Source organism: Etheostoma spectabile, chromosome 23, assembly GCF_008692095.1.
Source record: "Etheostoma spectabile isolate EspeVRDwgs_2016 chromosome 23, UIUC_Espe_1.0, whole genome shotgun sequence".
Classification (NCBI taxonomy): domain Eukaryota; kingdom Metazoa; phylum Chordata; class Actinopteri; order Perciformes; family Percidae; genus Etheostoma; species Etheostoma spectabile.
This window is the reverse complement of record NC_045755.1, coordinates 3,804,071-3,818,382: the sequence shown is the minus strand read 5'-3', so window position 1 is coordinate 3,818,382 and position 14,312 is coordinate 3,804,071. Positions and strand designations below refer to the sequence as shown.

Sequence of the window (14,312 nt, the reverse complement as noted above, 5' to 3'; positions counted from 1 at the left end):
AACTGTCATCAATTTGCAAGAATAAATGCCACACATTCTCTGGTTCTAGCTTCTCACAGAAGATAATTTGCTGCTTTTCATTGTCCTTAGTCTATATCAACAACGTTTCATTTACGGGATTGTTCAGATGCTTCCACAGGTTCCGCCAGCTGTCCCTCTGGTCAATTTGGGAAACATCCTCCGAACTAGAACCAATCAAATTATACTGATCTTTTTTTGAGGGAAATTCTTATCACACACTCTACATCCAGTTTTATTCCAGAGCTCGCATCCCTAAGTACTCATATTCTACCAAAACAAGTGCCTTCCCGAGGCTATTTTGCAGAGGCATCGTTGCTCTGTCTGGGGCTTAGAGCCACTCAAGACGATTGCGATTGGTTTAAAGAAATGTCAATAAACCAGAGCCAAGGTTTTTCCCATCCCGGAATGCTGTGCGGACTAACCAGACCCTCCTCCACAGCGATGTGGAGGAAGGTCAGACAAGGCAAGATTACGTTGTCATGTATCTTTTTGACCTTTCGTGAAATTTGTGAAAAATATTAATCAACAAAATAAACTGCAGGTTGACCAATAACAACGATCGTTATTTGCAGTCCTAGTTTGAATACTAGAGGAATACAGGGCTTACTAACAATGTCAGTAAGAAGTTTCCACAACTTCCCCCCGCACCATATCCACAAACAAACCAAACAGAAACAACCATTCATCTGTTTTTATGAATCTCTGAAAAACACAGTGAAAACAAACTTTATCAAATGTCATGGTTCTTGTATGTATTTGCACAGTACCTTGGTACGTTGCCGTTGGGGTCTTCACTATCATTGGCCAGCCCTCCAAACAGGTAACACTTGTTACCCACAAGGGTGAAGCTGTGGCCAATCCGAGGGCAGGGAGGCAAACCATTCCTGGGTATTCTGGGCTTCAGCTTCTTCCACAGCCAGCGACTAGCCTGAGCCACACGGAACCAAATTCAAGATTTGAGAACTTTTCTTCACTACAGCACCAGGGTCAGAATCACATCCGAAGAACTGTGACGGCATTACCTGAAGTTCATAGAGACTGTTGGTGTATTTCCCAAATTCAACCATGCCACCAAAGACCAGTATTCGAGTGCCTTCACAGACAAAGCCATGGGAAGCACAGCCGGGTGGGATGTCACCCCTCACCGCAGGCAGAAACCACTGCCTTGACACTGGAACAATGGTCAGATTCATAGATAGAGACACTTTATTTATCCCAAAGGAAATTAGGGTTTAAGGATTTATTTGTATTAGACAAAACATCCTGGTGAATGCTGCATTTTAGACATTTTATGCACCCTGTTTGAAAACAACTCGCACAAATAGAGCTATTTTGCAGATGGATAAATAATAGAGCTGCACAATCAACCACATCGCAAAAAATTGCAATGTGAACTAGTGCAATATCCAAAGCGCAATATTTGTTAAAAGGCAAAATATGTGTCAAACCATTCCAAATGATGTATTGTGTTTCTGCAAAGACGTCCCAGCCTACAAATCCTAACCTACAAACTAAAGAAAAAATCTGTTTGGTCAAAAAACACACTATAAATCAATTTAATTTTTATATTTTCAATGAAAACAAGAATGATAGAAAAAGTATCATTCCCTTCCGTAAATCATATCGCAATATCAGTCAAAAATAATGGCAATTACATATTTTCCTTATATTGTGCAGCCCTAATAAATATTACCTCAAACAACGGGCCCTTCATTACAATAAGCATTACAATGTAATGGTCTTCATTGCAAAATGCCCTCCATGCTCATACAGTACAGCAATCACTTCACACCCAAAATGTACTGTGCTCATGCCTGTCTTAAGTTCTGCAACCATTACAATGATTGCAAAATGTTAGATAAAGCTACATTTAATTGTGTTGCTTTGTCACAGATTTTACATTAAATGTCGGTTATTTTCGCTTCGCTGACCAAAACAAATGACAGTCATGACGCTCCCACTAGTAGTAAGATGACGTTACGTGTTTTTGATTTGCTCGAATAACCGAGTCAATTTTGGGTGGAAATACTAGTGGCTAGTTTAATATAAAAAACGCTATAATACCAAAATTGTGCTTAACTAGTCGATGACTTTTTTAAATGACCAACAAAAGCTCACGCAAAGAGCTGGTTTGTGTCTTTTTGACTCCTGTGCATGCTAAAAACATTAGCCGTCCAGCTAACGTTAGCTTACCAGTGTTGTAAACATGAAGGTCCTCCGCTATCCCTTCATTTCCACCGCCGAACACAACAATTAGCTCCCGTATGGCAGCTGCTCGGTGTCCGTGTCTGGACCGCGGTATCACTCCAGTGGCAGAATGAACCTTTCTCCATTGCGGCTCCTTGGCACCAGTAGTCATTTTCCCGTTAGGGACGCTGAACTTTGGCGCTGTTGTCGTTTCAAAGACGAGGGCGGAGCGAAGGAGGCATCAGGAAGTTCAACCAGAGAGGTGGAAACAAGGCAGGACGTCTCACTCTTTACCAGGTATCGAAATTCAATGTAGGTTAGGTTAGGTTACTTCTTCTTCTTTGAAATTTAAAGTCAGATCGCATCTTTTATGTCGCACTACTGCCATCTGTAACTTCTACAGTGTCCAGTATGTCCGATTTTCCTCATCAGTCCTGTTTTAATTAGGAAGACTGACCAACAGTGGCAGCTTTTGGCACGGGCGAACTGGGCCCTGGCTTCACAAATACCACCTGTCCTTACGCTCCCCTGAATATGTAGACTATACCAATTCCTACTCCTTAAAACTACTTGTAATGAGCCATGTAATGAGTAAAAAGAATCAGTAAAAATTGACACATTAAATAGCCTACAATACACAATCAAACAAGCTCTCTCTCTCTCTCTCTCTCTCTCTCTCTCTCTCTCTCTCTCTCTATATATATATATATATATATATATATATATATATATATAATAAAAAAGGATTTTCTTGGGGGGGGGTGGCTCGAAGGGGGTCTCGCCCTGGGTTTAATTCAATGTAGAACTGCCCCTGCTGACCAAGCATCTTCTGCCTTGTCCACTTTCACCGCACTTCAGTATGTTCTTTACTTATGCTCCTATTAGACCTAATTGTTTAATTTCTTCCAACATGTCCTCTCTCTCTGATACATATTTTTTACATATTTTTTCTGGTATCTCACAATGATCACAAAAAACTCTTGGATGCCATAATGTGATTTGGACGGTTTAGGTTGATGCGTCCAATAAGACTTACAAAAGAGGGATATTTGAGGGTGCTTGAGGGGACTCAAAGTTGGGGTAACTCTGCTATATAGACCATTATAATGGTTAATCTATCTCTTTTTTAGGCAAAACATGGAGTGGGCTACATTTATACTATGGTTAGGTTAATTGTCTCAAACATAAGCCATCTTTTGTCTATCTTGAAGGCAAAAAAAATGCTGTTTATTCAATTGTATTCAGGTAATTTAGGCCACTTACAGTATATAAATGAGTTCATTTGCCAGAGGAGATACGTGCACATGCACAAACCTTTAGTTACTGATTAATTTTATTTGCTTCAGCAACATGCAGTGAAATCAACGGTTGGGCAACAATTTTAAGTTACCGAAATACCCGAACTTGACTTCATATGTGTGTGTGTGTGTGTGTGTGTGTGTGTGTAGGAACAGGATCTCCTCCGGATAAGCAGGAAGAATATGACGTCAGTTGTCTTAGCGCTGAGTGTATATCGGAATTACAATATTTGAGTGTGCGCGCGTGCGTGCTTGCGTGCGTGCGTGAGAGAGGAGTGGAGGAAGATGCGGTTAAAAGGGACAGTTTGTGTTTGTAGCGCGTGATTTACGTGTGTTTCTGCGTGGAAGAGAGTGGTTCAAAGGAGGGTGTGTGTTTATGGGAAAGGGAAAGAGAAAGAGAGAGAGAGAGAGAGAGAGAGAGAGTAAGAGAGAGAGAGAGAGTGTGTGTGTGTGTGTGTGTGTGTGTGTGTGTGTGTGTGTGTGTGTGTGTGTGTGTGTGTGTTTACACAGACGGGAATGCTGCGCCAAAGGAAGTGCGCCGGTTCTCCGTCTTCGCGTTCCGACTTCCTGCTCTGAGGCAGGAGAGAGAAAAGCTGCGGATCCGCTTTCAGACAGCAGTAGGAGCATGGAGCCCCTACACAACACACACATACCGCTATAATAAGACACAAACGCACACATTACACACAGGCAGACGGGTAGAGGAGCAGCGGGCGTCCACGGCAGGGTAGGTACATGTTTAAGTTTCCTTCTTACAACTTTCTAGACTTTTGTGCGCGTTTGTGCTTATCAGAGAGACAGAAGAGGACTTATTAGCTGTTGGTGTATTTTCTGAAACCTCATCAAGTTCAGATATTCATTGTCAACTTGAAAACCACATTGAAGCCGCGCTTAAAGTCATAAACCTGTGCGTAATAAGCTTTAAAGCTGTGCGTAAAAAGGTGTTACAGCCATATGCCTTCACCGCTTTGGAACATGCGTAAAGTTGACCCAAATAGATTTGGCTCCATAAAAAAAAGAAAGAAAAGAAGTTAGTGTTCCGGCCGCTGTGGAAAAATCAACCCTGGCTCCTTTAACAATCTAGTTGTAGACTTTCTGGTCCGTCTGGACCTCGCAGACTAATTGCCATGCGCTTCCGGATTGAAGCTGGCAGCAGACAACATCTTGAAAATGAGTCACTGGTGCAAAACAAAGAACCATTTGAGTTCCAACAGAACCCATTTCCTTCCCCATATACACACACACACACACACTTAGAAAAAATAAGTAGCCCAGAAAATGGATTGAGAATCATGTGCAGCTTTTTGATTTGGTTTGTTTTCGTTGAACTGAAAATCTCCAATCTGTCCAAAGTTTTCTGGAGGGTATATCTGATAGATTCACATTGGAGGAAGATACTGTTCATGTATGGGTCATATACAACTTTTTAACTCACACTGTCAATTTCTCTCCACACCACTGTGGGCCAGTACTGGATTGCTTTTATTCTGAAATTCCATAAATAAACATTTCCTCTTGCTTAGTTTCTCTCCAGTCCAGATTTGTGAATCATGAAACATCAGAGGGTGAACATAAATCAAATTCTGATTAAAAAAAAAAAAAGTCCGACATAAGGGGAAAGATGCATTCTCCACATGTTGCTGTGTGTGTGTGTGTGTGTGTTGAGATGTTGCTATTAAAAAGACAACTTCTGCATCCGCTAGGTGTTCACAATAAGATAGTTATACAAATAAGGAAGCATAGGTTTGTGTGTGTGTTCCTGACAGTTCCCAGTGACAGAACTTCCTACCATGAAAGGCCTTTCTCCGGGAAGACGCACCTGAAACTGAATGACAGGAAGTTGTCGTTTAGACAGACAGACAGCACTACAGTTCCTCTATCACTTAACAAACACACACACACATACACACATACACACACCCACCCATGCAGGAAAAAGGAAGTGAGGATATGCGTTTCTGCGTGTTCATGCCGATGGGTCATTGTTTGCACCACATACACTTTCCACTCTCGACTGGGTGGTTTCCTGTTAGAAAGACAGAGGAAGAAAGAGAGATGCATACTGTATTTTCATATTGAATTAGTGGTTGATCATTAACGTAGTAACCATCATTTCTGTCGGCAATGTTTGAGGTACTCGGCTCCAGTGTTTCTCCACTGCTGAGGAAGATGTGGTTTCCATTGGGATTTCTGATGCAGCTGCAAAGTCTCTACTGTGATATTGTCATGGCTGCAAATTGAATCAGGTTCTAATGACATATTTGTTGTTTGTCTTTCGGCAGTGAGTCTTTTGGCGTTTGTATTTTCTGCTAATGAAGCACCTTGTAAATTAATTGGGTGGAGAGAAGTGAAGCAGACAGACAGACAGACAGACAGACAGACAGACAGACAGACAGACAGAGGTTTTCAGGTAAACACGTCGGTTAGACGCGTGCCTGTCTTGGCAGAAGGTCACTGCCAACATCCTGCTTTATCACCATGGAAACATCCAAAAGCCAACCAATGTCTGGCCCTCACTTTCTCTCTCGCTCTCTCTCTTTTTTCACAGTGCAGAGCTACACACACACACACACACACACGCACACACGCACACACACACACACACACACAGGTAAAAGAACAGTGATCCATATTAGATTTTTAAACATATACTGAGGGCTTCAAACCAAAAAGCCTTGTGATTATTAGGCAAACTGCATTTTTTTCTCATTAAGAAATTAAGAAAATGTTCTTCTTATGTCTTCTGTGGTGTCTGATTCCCTAAACAGTCCAAGAATGTGTGACATTATTTCGATTTAAGGGCAGCGGATGACTTATACCATTTTTTTTTAAATATGTGACCTTTTTTCTTCCTGTTTCCAGTGACACTAGTGTAATTCCATTGTAATTTCCTGAGCTATAAGTTTTTAAAGCTGCACTAATTCATATTTTTAGAATGACAAACAATGGATCTAAGAACACGTGGAATGTTAAAGGTTTGCTCATATTGAGAAATCTGCAGATAATTATTGGCAGTTTTCCTCCGCCAACAGAGCGTTTTAGCATCTTTTAGCTGATTGTTTTTTGTTTTTAGGGCCACAACTTTATTGTTTTAGTTGAGTCTTACAGCAGCTCATTTCACTTTTACAGCAGCGTTTTTTGACAAAAAGGCTCTAATGAGTACAGCCAAATATTCAGGATTTTATTTTGGTTCTGGCCAAAGACAGAATGAATATTGGCATTTTAATTGAAAATTTCATCAAAATTGATCTTTTTTTTTCACCATAAGCTTTCAGTAGAAAGGTGTGATGTTGGCTGTACAGCAATCAACTTGTTGGCAGAACATGTATCTCTTAATGACTTCTTGATAGTGCAAAGCAATATTTTGTCTTGATTCTCCTCTGCAGATCGCCTGTGTCTCTGGTGTCACACCGTCATGGAGAGTTCCATCACACTCTGGCAGTTCCTGCTGCAGCTGCTACTCGACAAAAGCCACAAACATCTCATCTGCTGGACGTCCAACGACGGCGAGTTCAAGCTGCTTAAGTCAGAAGAAGTTGCCAAGCTGTGGGGGATGCGCAAGAACAAGACAAACATGAACTATGACAAGCTGAGCAGAGCTCTGCGCTACTACTACGACAAAGTACGCAACAAACACATTCCGAGACTATTGAAATAAGTTGTCTTAGTGGTTTCATGATGTTTTACGCCTAATTAAATCACATCAATAAATGGGTTTAACATAATTTAACACACTTTCGTCTGCAGAACATCATCAAGAAGGTGATCGGCCAGAAGTTCGTCTACAAGTTTGTGTCGTCCCCTGAGATTCTGATGATGGACCCTGCGGTGGTGGAGTCAGGCCGCAGCAGTGAGGAAAGCGGGGGTGCAACGTCAGAGCCTGAGGCTGAAGACGAGGACGGGAATGGGAAAAACCAATACCTTCACTCCAGCCTGTACTCCTCCTTCACCGTCAGCTCCCTGCAGCACTCCTTAGAACCGCATCGGCCGATCAAGACGGAGCCCAGATCCGATCACCACGGCGACAGCTCCTCTGTGATCCGATTCGTAACCAACCACGGCCACTCCTCGCTATCCTCCACCCCGCCCCCATCCTCGGCCGACACCTCCAATTCCTCCAGATCTTCTCCTCGGCAGGCCCGCTCTTCATCCTGCTCCTCCTCCCCACCACAAAGCCCTAGCCACACACCGTGGAGGGGGCGGAGCCAGAGCACAGAGACTAATGCGTTAGAGCAGAGCGCTCAGCCTCTAAACCTGTCATCGGGTCAGAGGGCGAGAGAGAGGTCACAGGGCACGACAATGCCAGAGAGGAGGAGATTGGCCAATGGCGTGCCTTTAAAAAGCAGAAAACCCAAAGGCTTGGAAATCTCCGCTTCCTCTCTTTTCCTGACAGGAAGTGACCTTGTCTCCAGAGCTCTCAACAGCCCGGCGCTGCCTTCAGGCTCCCTGACCGCTGCCTTCCTCACCACACAGGTACAACATGACACATTACACATGATTAAACATCTTTGCACTCCCACAAAGTCCCTCTGTATACACAGGGGAGGAAAGAGAAAAAGACAATGGGTTTTTGGGATGAAGAAACTTAAACTAGTAGACAGGGAGGAAATGGAAAGAGGTGAGCGGAAAAAGGGGAGGAGGCAAGGGAGGGAGGAGGTTCATAAGTGAACCCATATGTTCCTGAAGCTTCTGATTCACTGGCACCAACATACTGACCAAACCAGCACAGTCTGACTACATTCAAACTTTCAGCTAGCGCTTCTATCCTGCCTGCAGCACTGACAGGCAGCTAAGTGTACAGTGTACAATTGATGAAATATAAAAGTCTATGATAAACCGTTGATTCATCACAGAAGATTTTGTATGATTGAGTGTTTGCAAGGAACACTGGAGCTGTTGGTTAAGTATCCACAGCCCCTTATTCACTTTACCCTGTGGTTCTGTCCCTGTTGTCTACCGGAAACTAGTTTATGGTGGTTGCTGGTCTTTGGAGGTAAACCCATATCTTGCAAGTCAAGTTGTGAGCTCAATCTGGCTGGTAAATCACCAAAAAAAAACAACTTCAAAACACAAAAGCACACCATAAGCTGGTCCTGAGAAAGTATCGTAGTGAAACTGAACATCACACAGTCTCATATGCCTGTTTTAGATCAGCAAGAGTTAGAATGGTCAAACAGAAGAAATTTGACGTACAGACGTGACTGGACTGAAAAATTGACCTGCAATAAGATCAGCCAAAGCACAGCCCTGTATCTTATCGAGATAAGTATGAGACAGCTTCCTGCCATTAAAAACTAATTTTCAATTTTTGGCTCATTGGATGCCATTATTAGAAAATAGATAGATAGATAGATAGATAGATAGATAGATAGATAGATAGATAGATAGATGACAGGAAATGAGGGGAGAAAGAGATGGGGAATGACATGCAATGGTCATGGTCGACGCCTTAAATCCCTTGGCCAACAGGGCACTTTTTCAAAGGTGCCACTCACTATTCACAGAAATACAGGATTATATAAAGCACCACTGTAAGAAAAAAACAGGATTTTAAAAAACATCTGATGAAACAGTAAACTCAGTGGTTACACTTCACTTTGCAGTGAGAATGTAAACACAAACACACTGAAGAAACTGTGATAGAACAGAGTCTTATGTTTGCATTAACTCTTGTATTGTCTTCCCGTAAACCATGAACTTGTCCTTCCAGGTCAAAATTGGAAATTAACATTTTGTTTTGTGCTTTTTCTTGCGTTTATGTTGCTTTTTCTGATTTATTTGTCACTTTTTCCATGCTTTTTTTTAAAAACCTGAGCTGGTTTAATAATAGGTTTTACACCTATTCTTGGAATTCATGGTCAACATGAATTCATTTATATCAAATTATACATACGTTTTTAATTAAAAAAGGCAGATATTTTTTGAATTATTTTGACTAATAGGATCACAGATGGATATATGTCAAAGTTTAGTCCGGATACTGATTAAAAAACACCCCAAAAATTCAATGAAAGTAATTATTCATTTTACCTTAAGAATATTGTATGGAATCATCCATGTTATTTTTGGGCAATTCTGTTGAAAGAAATCCATATTTCAGGATATAAAACACTTTGAAACGGGTCAATTTGACCCAAGGACAACACAAGGGTTAAAACCAAAATGGCCTTAGTTAAATATAAAGAGACAGAAGAAAATTGATGCCATGAATTCTTTATGACTGGAGCTTCCTGACCTGCATGGTGTCAGTCTGCCAAGTCAGTCTGTCTGGGAGATGTGAGTTCACTAGAGGGCAGACATGGATTTGAGTCCAATGACATGACAACTCCACCACAGACTCTGAACGAGTCTCTCGGAACTTATTGCCAGAGTAAACACTAACTTTTCCATCGTGGTGTATTTATTCCACATTTCATTTTGGGTTTTGTTAATTTAGACTCCGTCTGGTCTGCTGCTCACACCCAGTCCTCTACTCTCAAATATCCATTTCTGGTCCAACCTGAGTCCAGTGGGACCCCTTAGCCCTGCACAACTGCAGAGCCATGCCCCCCTCTTTCAGGTAACACACGCACATAAACATTTGGTACTATATGTGGGGAATATGTTGGTCAATCGCTTCGTATCGTGGGCATGATTGTTGGCTTAACAAGTTACAAAGATTGTCAGACAGAGGACCTTAAATCCTAAGGTTAAAAATGTGTTTAGACACTTTGTTTGAAGCATACTCTTGGTATTGTTAACTTTGCTCCAATAACATAACGTCATCCTCCACCTAAATCTGTTTTTTATGGATTATGACATAAAAATGTGTTCTAAAATAAGGTAATAAGGTATTTGCTCAGCATTTCAGAGAAAACACACACTGGTTGTGATGGATACAAAATCTATATCTGTCTGTCCCTATTTACAGCAAATCCCTCCCTCATAACTACAGGATCTTTACAGTCATTTCACACTGCTGATTTACCTCCACAGTTGTTTTCACACAGTTATGTGTGTGTTAGTGTATGTGTGATTCACCGTGTTCCAGGGTTTCAAAATAAGCCACAGATGTTTCCGTTCTAGTGTGGACAAAAAGAGGGGGCAACTTGCTGTTGGCTAGGGGGAGTGGGATAGGGTTGGTTGGTCAGGAGTTGGTCCTCCCACCAATGTCATATCTTTGAAACAAACACACATACAGTACACAACTCCAAAATAAGCTGTTAAGCATCTAAGGACCGGCGATTAGTCCTCACAACAAGACTTGGTCCCCACAATGTTGGTGGACAACCAGGTCCCCACATTGTATTGTAAGCTAGAGAAGACTCTTCTTTGATGCAGTAGCAACCAGACTCAAGACTGAGACTAGCACTGTAGAAAATAGAGAACTGATTTCATGTCACACATTTAAACAGTTCAGACAGAACATTTATTTTTCTCATTTTATGAGTGCTACGAGTGGGATGATAAATTATTATAGGCCAACCTAGAAGTTAGTATAGCCTTGGTTCTCTCGACAAAAAGCCAACGGGAATTTTCCATTGGATTATTACAGAAAATAAGCTCAATGGCAAACAAAACTTTAATATACTTACACATTTTGTTTAGCAAGGTAATCTTCATAAATAAAACAGTTTTATGCTTTTTGAAGCATTAATGCAATTGCCCATAGTAAAGAACTACTGTTAGGCCATAAACAAACTGTACCATGGTCATAAATGCCTCAAGATTCTCAAGTGGGGTATTTACTTAAGTGTTTTATGTTGTTATTATGTATTAGGCTTGTGTTAACCACGTATCTTATTTCAGGTATCTAACCAAAACACTGACTTTGAAACAAGGAAACCGGAAGTGCAAAAATAACGAACTCATTTATGGGATATATGACTCATTTCTACAGCACTCTATTGTGCAAATCCTTTTGTAAAAGCATTGACCAACCTTATTAATGTTAGCATTATGGATGAGAAGTCATTAGTTTAATATTGGTTGTGGGATTACTATATATCAATCTTGTATTAATGATGAATAATATACACTCTTTTGAAGAACCATATAGTTTTAATCAGTGCAAAGCCACAATGACTAAAGCCATTTAACCCTATTCTTTCTCTTTAAAGCGCCTATGTGTAGGATTTAAACATTTCTGACTTTAGTGGTGGTATCAAAACCTGTCCCAATTGTCTATTTTTTTACAAAGTTAGCTTATGCCATCATAATAATTTGAAAGATTCTATAATCACATATCTTACCAGCCAGCTCCATTGCCCCTTTGGGTTTTGTCTTGTGTGCCAAAGTGGTCTGTTCAAATGCAAAATCAGGCAGTTCCTCACATTACGTTACGTATCATGTGGCTGAAAAAGTAACGTACCCTTATCAGTTCAGCTAAAAATAAATATTTTCTGTTTTCTACCTCCAATCTGAATATTTTCCTTTTCAGTTCCCTTCACTGCTGAATGGAGTCATCCCTGTGCCTTTCCCCAGCATGGACGCTCCCTCTCCTCTGCTGCTCTCCTCAAGCTCCCACAAGTCCTGATCCCTGAGCTTCAGGAGCAAACTAGGCCAAATCGAGCTGGGCCAGATCAGCACAGATCAGTACCAAGCCAATCAGCTTTAGACTTTGCCATCGAACCCCACAGGAGAAGGACTTCCTCTGAGTCCAATTACACTTTGATCTGAAACCTGTTTCTTTACATTAACAAATTAAGAAATAGTTTCATTTGTAAATGCAGGTGCTTTACTCTGAAGCTTTGCTCTCTGAGAAGAGTATTTGCGTTAAACATGTCTTTGTGTGTTTACTACAGTTCTACTGATCATGTCCTTTACATTTGTTTCTTCATCATTTGGCAAAGAAATTGACTGGAGGTCAGACTTCACCATATTGCTCATCTCATTCCACTTGGTTCAAAATTCAGTGATACAGACCAGTTGCAATTTCATGAATGTTAGTGCTGTTTTTAATCTCTGCTCTGACTAATGTCAAACCCACACCACTGACTCAAACAACGGAGATCTGGAGAATTAGAAAATAAGAACTCAAGTACTGTACAGTTAAAGCAAATAGGGTAATTTGCTTTCGTAGTAAGAGTAGGCGTTAGACAAGAAAATTGATACCCCTCTCTCATGATTTTAGGCTCAATATGAAGCTATATCCAGGATATGGTTAGCTTAGCATAAAGACTCGAAGCGCAGAAAACTTACTCATCCAAAGGGGACTACTTGGTAGCAGCCTACTAATTGACACCTTATGAAAATTTAATACAAAATGACAATTTGTAGTTTTATAGGGAACTGAAGGTAGAACCCAGGAGAAATAGTCTGGCACAAAACCTCCGTAAAACCACTTTTACATTTTGTTTTTTGTACAGATTAAACAAACACCAACAATAATTTCTTTATTTGTGAGCTGAGGTAAGGCGGCTTGTAATAACTTCGGCCAGAGCCAGACTCGCTGTTTCAAGTCTTTATGCTAAGCTAACCAGCTGCTGGCTATAACTCCATATATAACTGACAGATAAAAATAATGATGTACATCTTCTCATCTTGCACTCAGCAAGAAAGCCTATGTTCCTTTAAATTTGGACATAAAATGGGACCATAACTGGATGATTAAACACTATAGCCATGAAAGATATTAAGTACTGGGTGATTCCCCCCCCTCTTTTTAATTGACCAAATGTTCAATGATAACAATTTTGGCTGTTACAACAGTCAACCAACAACTGTGTACCATTTATCAACCTTTTTAAGTAAAAAGAAAAAAAAAGAAAAAAGTATGACGATTGACATGGTGTCTCATCAATTTGTATGTTTTTTTTTTTTTAAACAACTTGATATACATTTGTATATATCTAGATCTGAAATGTTTCAGTGATGCCATGAGATGAATCCCTCACTGACTCCTAGCGGAGCGCTAAAACGCTGTGGAAGTCTTCATTTTGTCTTCTGTGTTGCTTTGACTTGACGCTGTGAACTTATCTGTATAGTTTAATGCTTTTTATTTTAAATGCACTGTACTTCTTAGCTTTGTACCAGCCGTGCCTTTAATATTGTAAGACTTGTGTAAATGTATTAGGCTCTAAACCAGGTTTTAAGAGACATTTCAGGTCAAAATTGCACAAAAGCTTTTATTTTGTAAAATGGCTCCTGGTTTTTTTTTATAAAGAAATGTTTTCTCAGTAATTTGCTTGTTTTTTCTTGAGAGAGAGTTTAGTTTTTTTGGAATAAAGTGAATTACCTTTCCAAATTACTATATTCTTTTTAGTTGGTAATACACACTCTTTCACAACTCAAAGAACAACTGCTGCACACACTGTTTATGAAACAGATTAAATTTACTTTTGATGGTTATGAGAAATAAATAGTTCCAGTAAAAAGAGAACTGTTCACCGGCAGCTCAGTGTTTCAGAGAGGTCGAAATCACAACACAGCAGGCCTGCCATGCGCACACACACACACACACATTATCAGGTCATTCATACATTTTAAAAAGTTTTACAGTTTCACATATTGATAAATATTGAGCCGTTGTAGAAATCTCCTTCCATGCATGTCACTACTGTTCATGTAAAAAAAAAAACTATTAGCAACAAAGTTTGCCGTTAACAGCGGAATAATCCTGCATTCTTATGTTTAATTACAGGGACATGCTTAAAAATTGAAAAAGGCAGTATGATAAAGTGTCAGTTTAACATCTGAACACGCGGATTCACTTCATGTGAAATACAAATTGAAATGGAAGAAAAAGGTTTTCTCATTTTAAAGCTACCTAGGGAGAAATCATGGGGCGATGGGTTAATGTAATACAGGATGTCTACCATTAATATA

At 40.3% G+C, this 14,312-nt stretch overlaps 2 protein-coding genes across 6 annotated transcripts in view; one reads left to right on the top strand and one right to left on the bottom strand.

Moving 5' to 3' along the window:
* The window catches only part of hcfc2 (host cell factor C2), a 10,283-nt gene extending 7,771 nt beyond the window's left edge, over window positions 1-2,512 (bottom strand). For 3 of the 4 annotated variants that reach the window (XM_032504660.1, XM_032504663.1, XM_032504664.1), the window contains exons 1-3: window positions 2,215-2,512; window positions 1,044-1,192; window positions 789-949 (exon numbers count right to left, since the gene is read on the bottom strand). In XM_032504660.1, coding sequence (XP_032360551.1) covers window positions 789-949; window positions 1,044-1,192; window positions 2,215-2,380 — 476 coding nt within the window. In that variant the 5' untranslated portion in view covers window positions 2,381-2,512. The remainder of the gene's footprint in view (window positions 1-788; window positions 950-1,043; window positions 1,193-2,214) is intronic. The other variant, XM_032504661.1, reaches the window with a different exon arrangement.
* A 1,460-nt stretch (window positions 2,513-3,972) lies between these two features.
* Window positions 3,973-13,951, top strand: elk3 (ETS transcription factor ELK3). 2 transcript variants are annotated; one of them, XM_032504687.1, is made up of 5 exons: window positions 3,978-4,233; window positions 6,893-7,128; window positions 7,254-7,979; window positions 9,943-10,065; window positions 11,926-13,951. In XM_032504687.1, exons 2-5 carry the CDS (start codon window positions 6,922-6,924, stop codon window positions 12,019-12,021), a joined length of 1,152 nt encoding a protein of 383 aa, XP_032360578.1. In that variant the 5' UTR covers window positions 3,978-4,233; window positions 6,893-6,921; the 3' UTR covers window positions 12,022-13,951. The 2 variants fall into 2 exon arrangements, with proteins under 2 accessions (XP_032360579.1, XP_032360578.1); XM_032504688.1 differs by lacking the exon at window positions 9,943-10,065 and having other exon boundaries at window positions 3,973-4,233.
* The last annotated feature ends 361 nt before the right edge of the window (window positions 13,952-14,312 follow it).

Excerpts from the sequence above, each read along its gene's own strand:
- elk3 (XM_032504687.1), top strand. The coding sequence starts at position 6,922 with ATGGAGAGTTCCATCACACTCTGGCAGTTCCTGCTGCAGCTGCTACTC. Across the intron at positions 7,129-7,253 it reads TGCGCTACTACTACGACAAA|AACATCATCAAGAAGGTGAT; the intron begins GTACGCAACAAA and ends TTTCGTCTGCAG. Across the intron at positions 7,980-9,942 it reads CTGCCTTCCTCACCACACAG|ACTCCGTCTGGTCTGCTGCT; the intron begins GTACAACATGAC and ends TTGTTAATTTAG.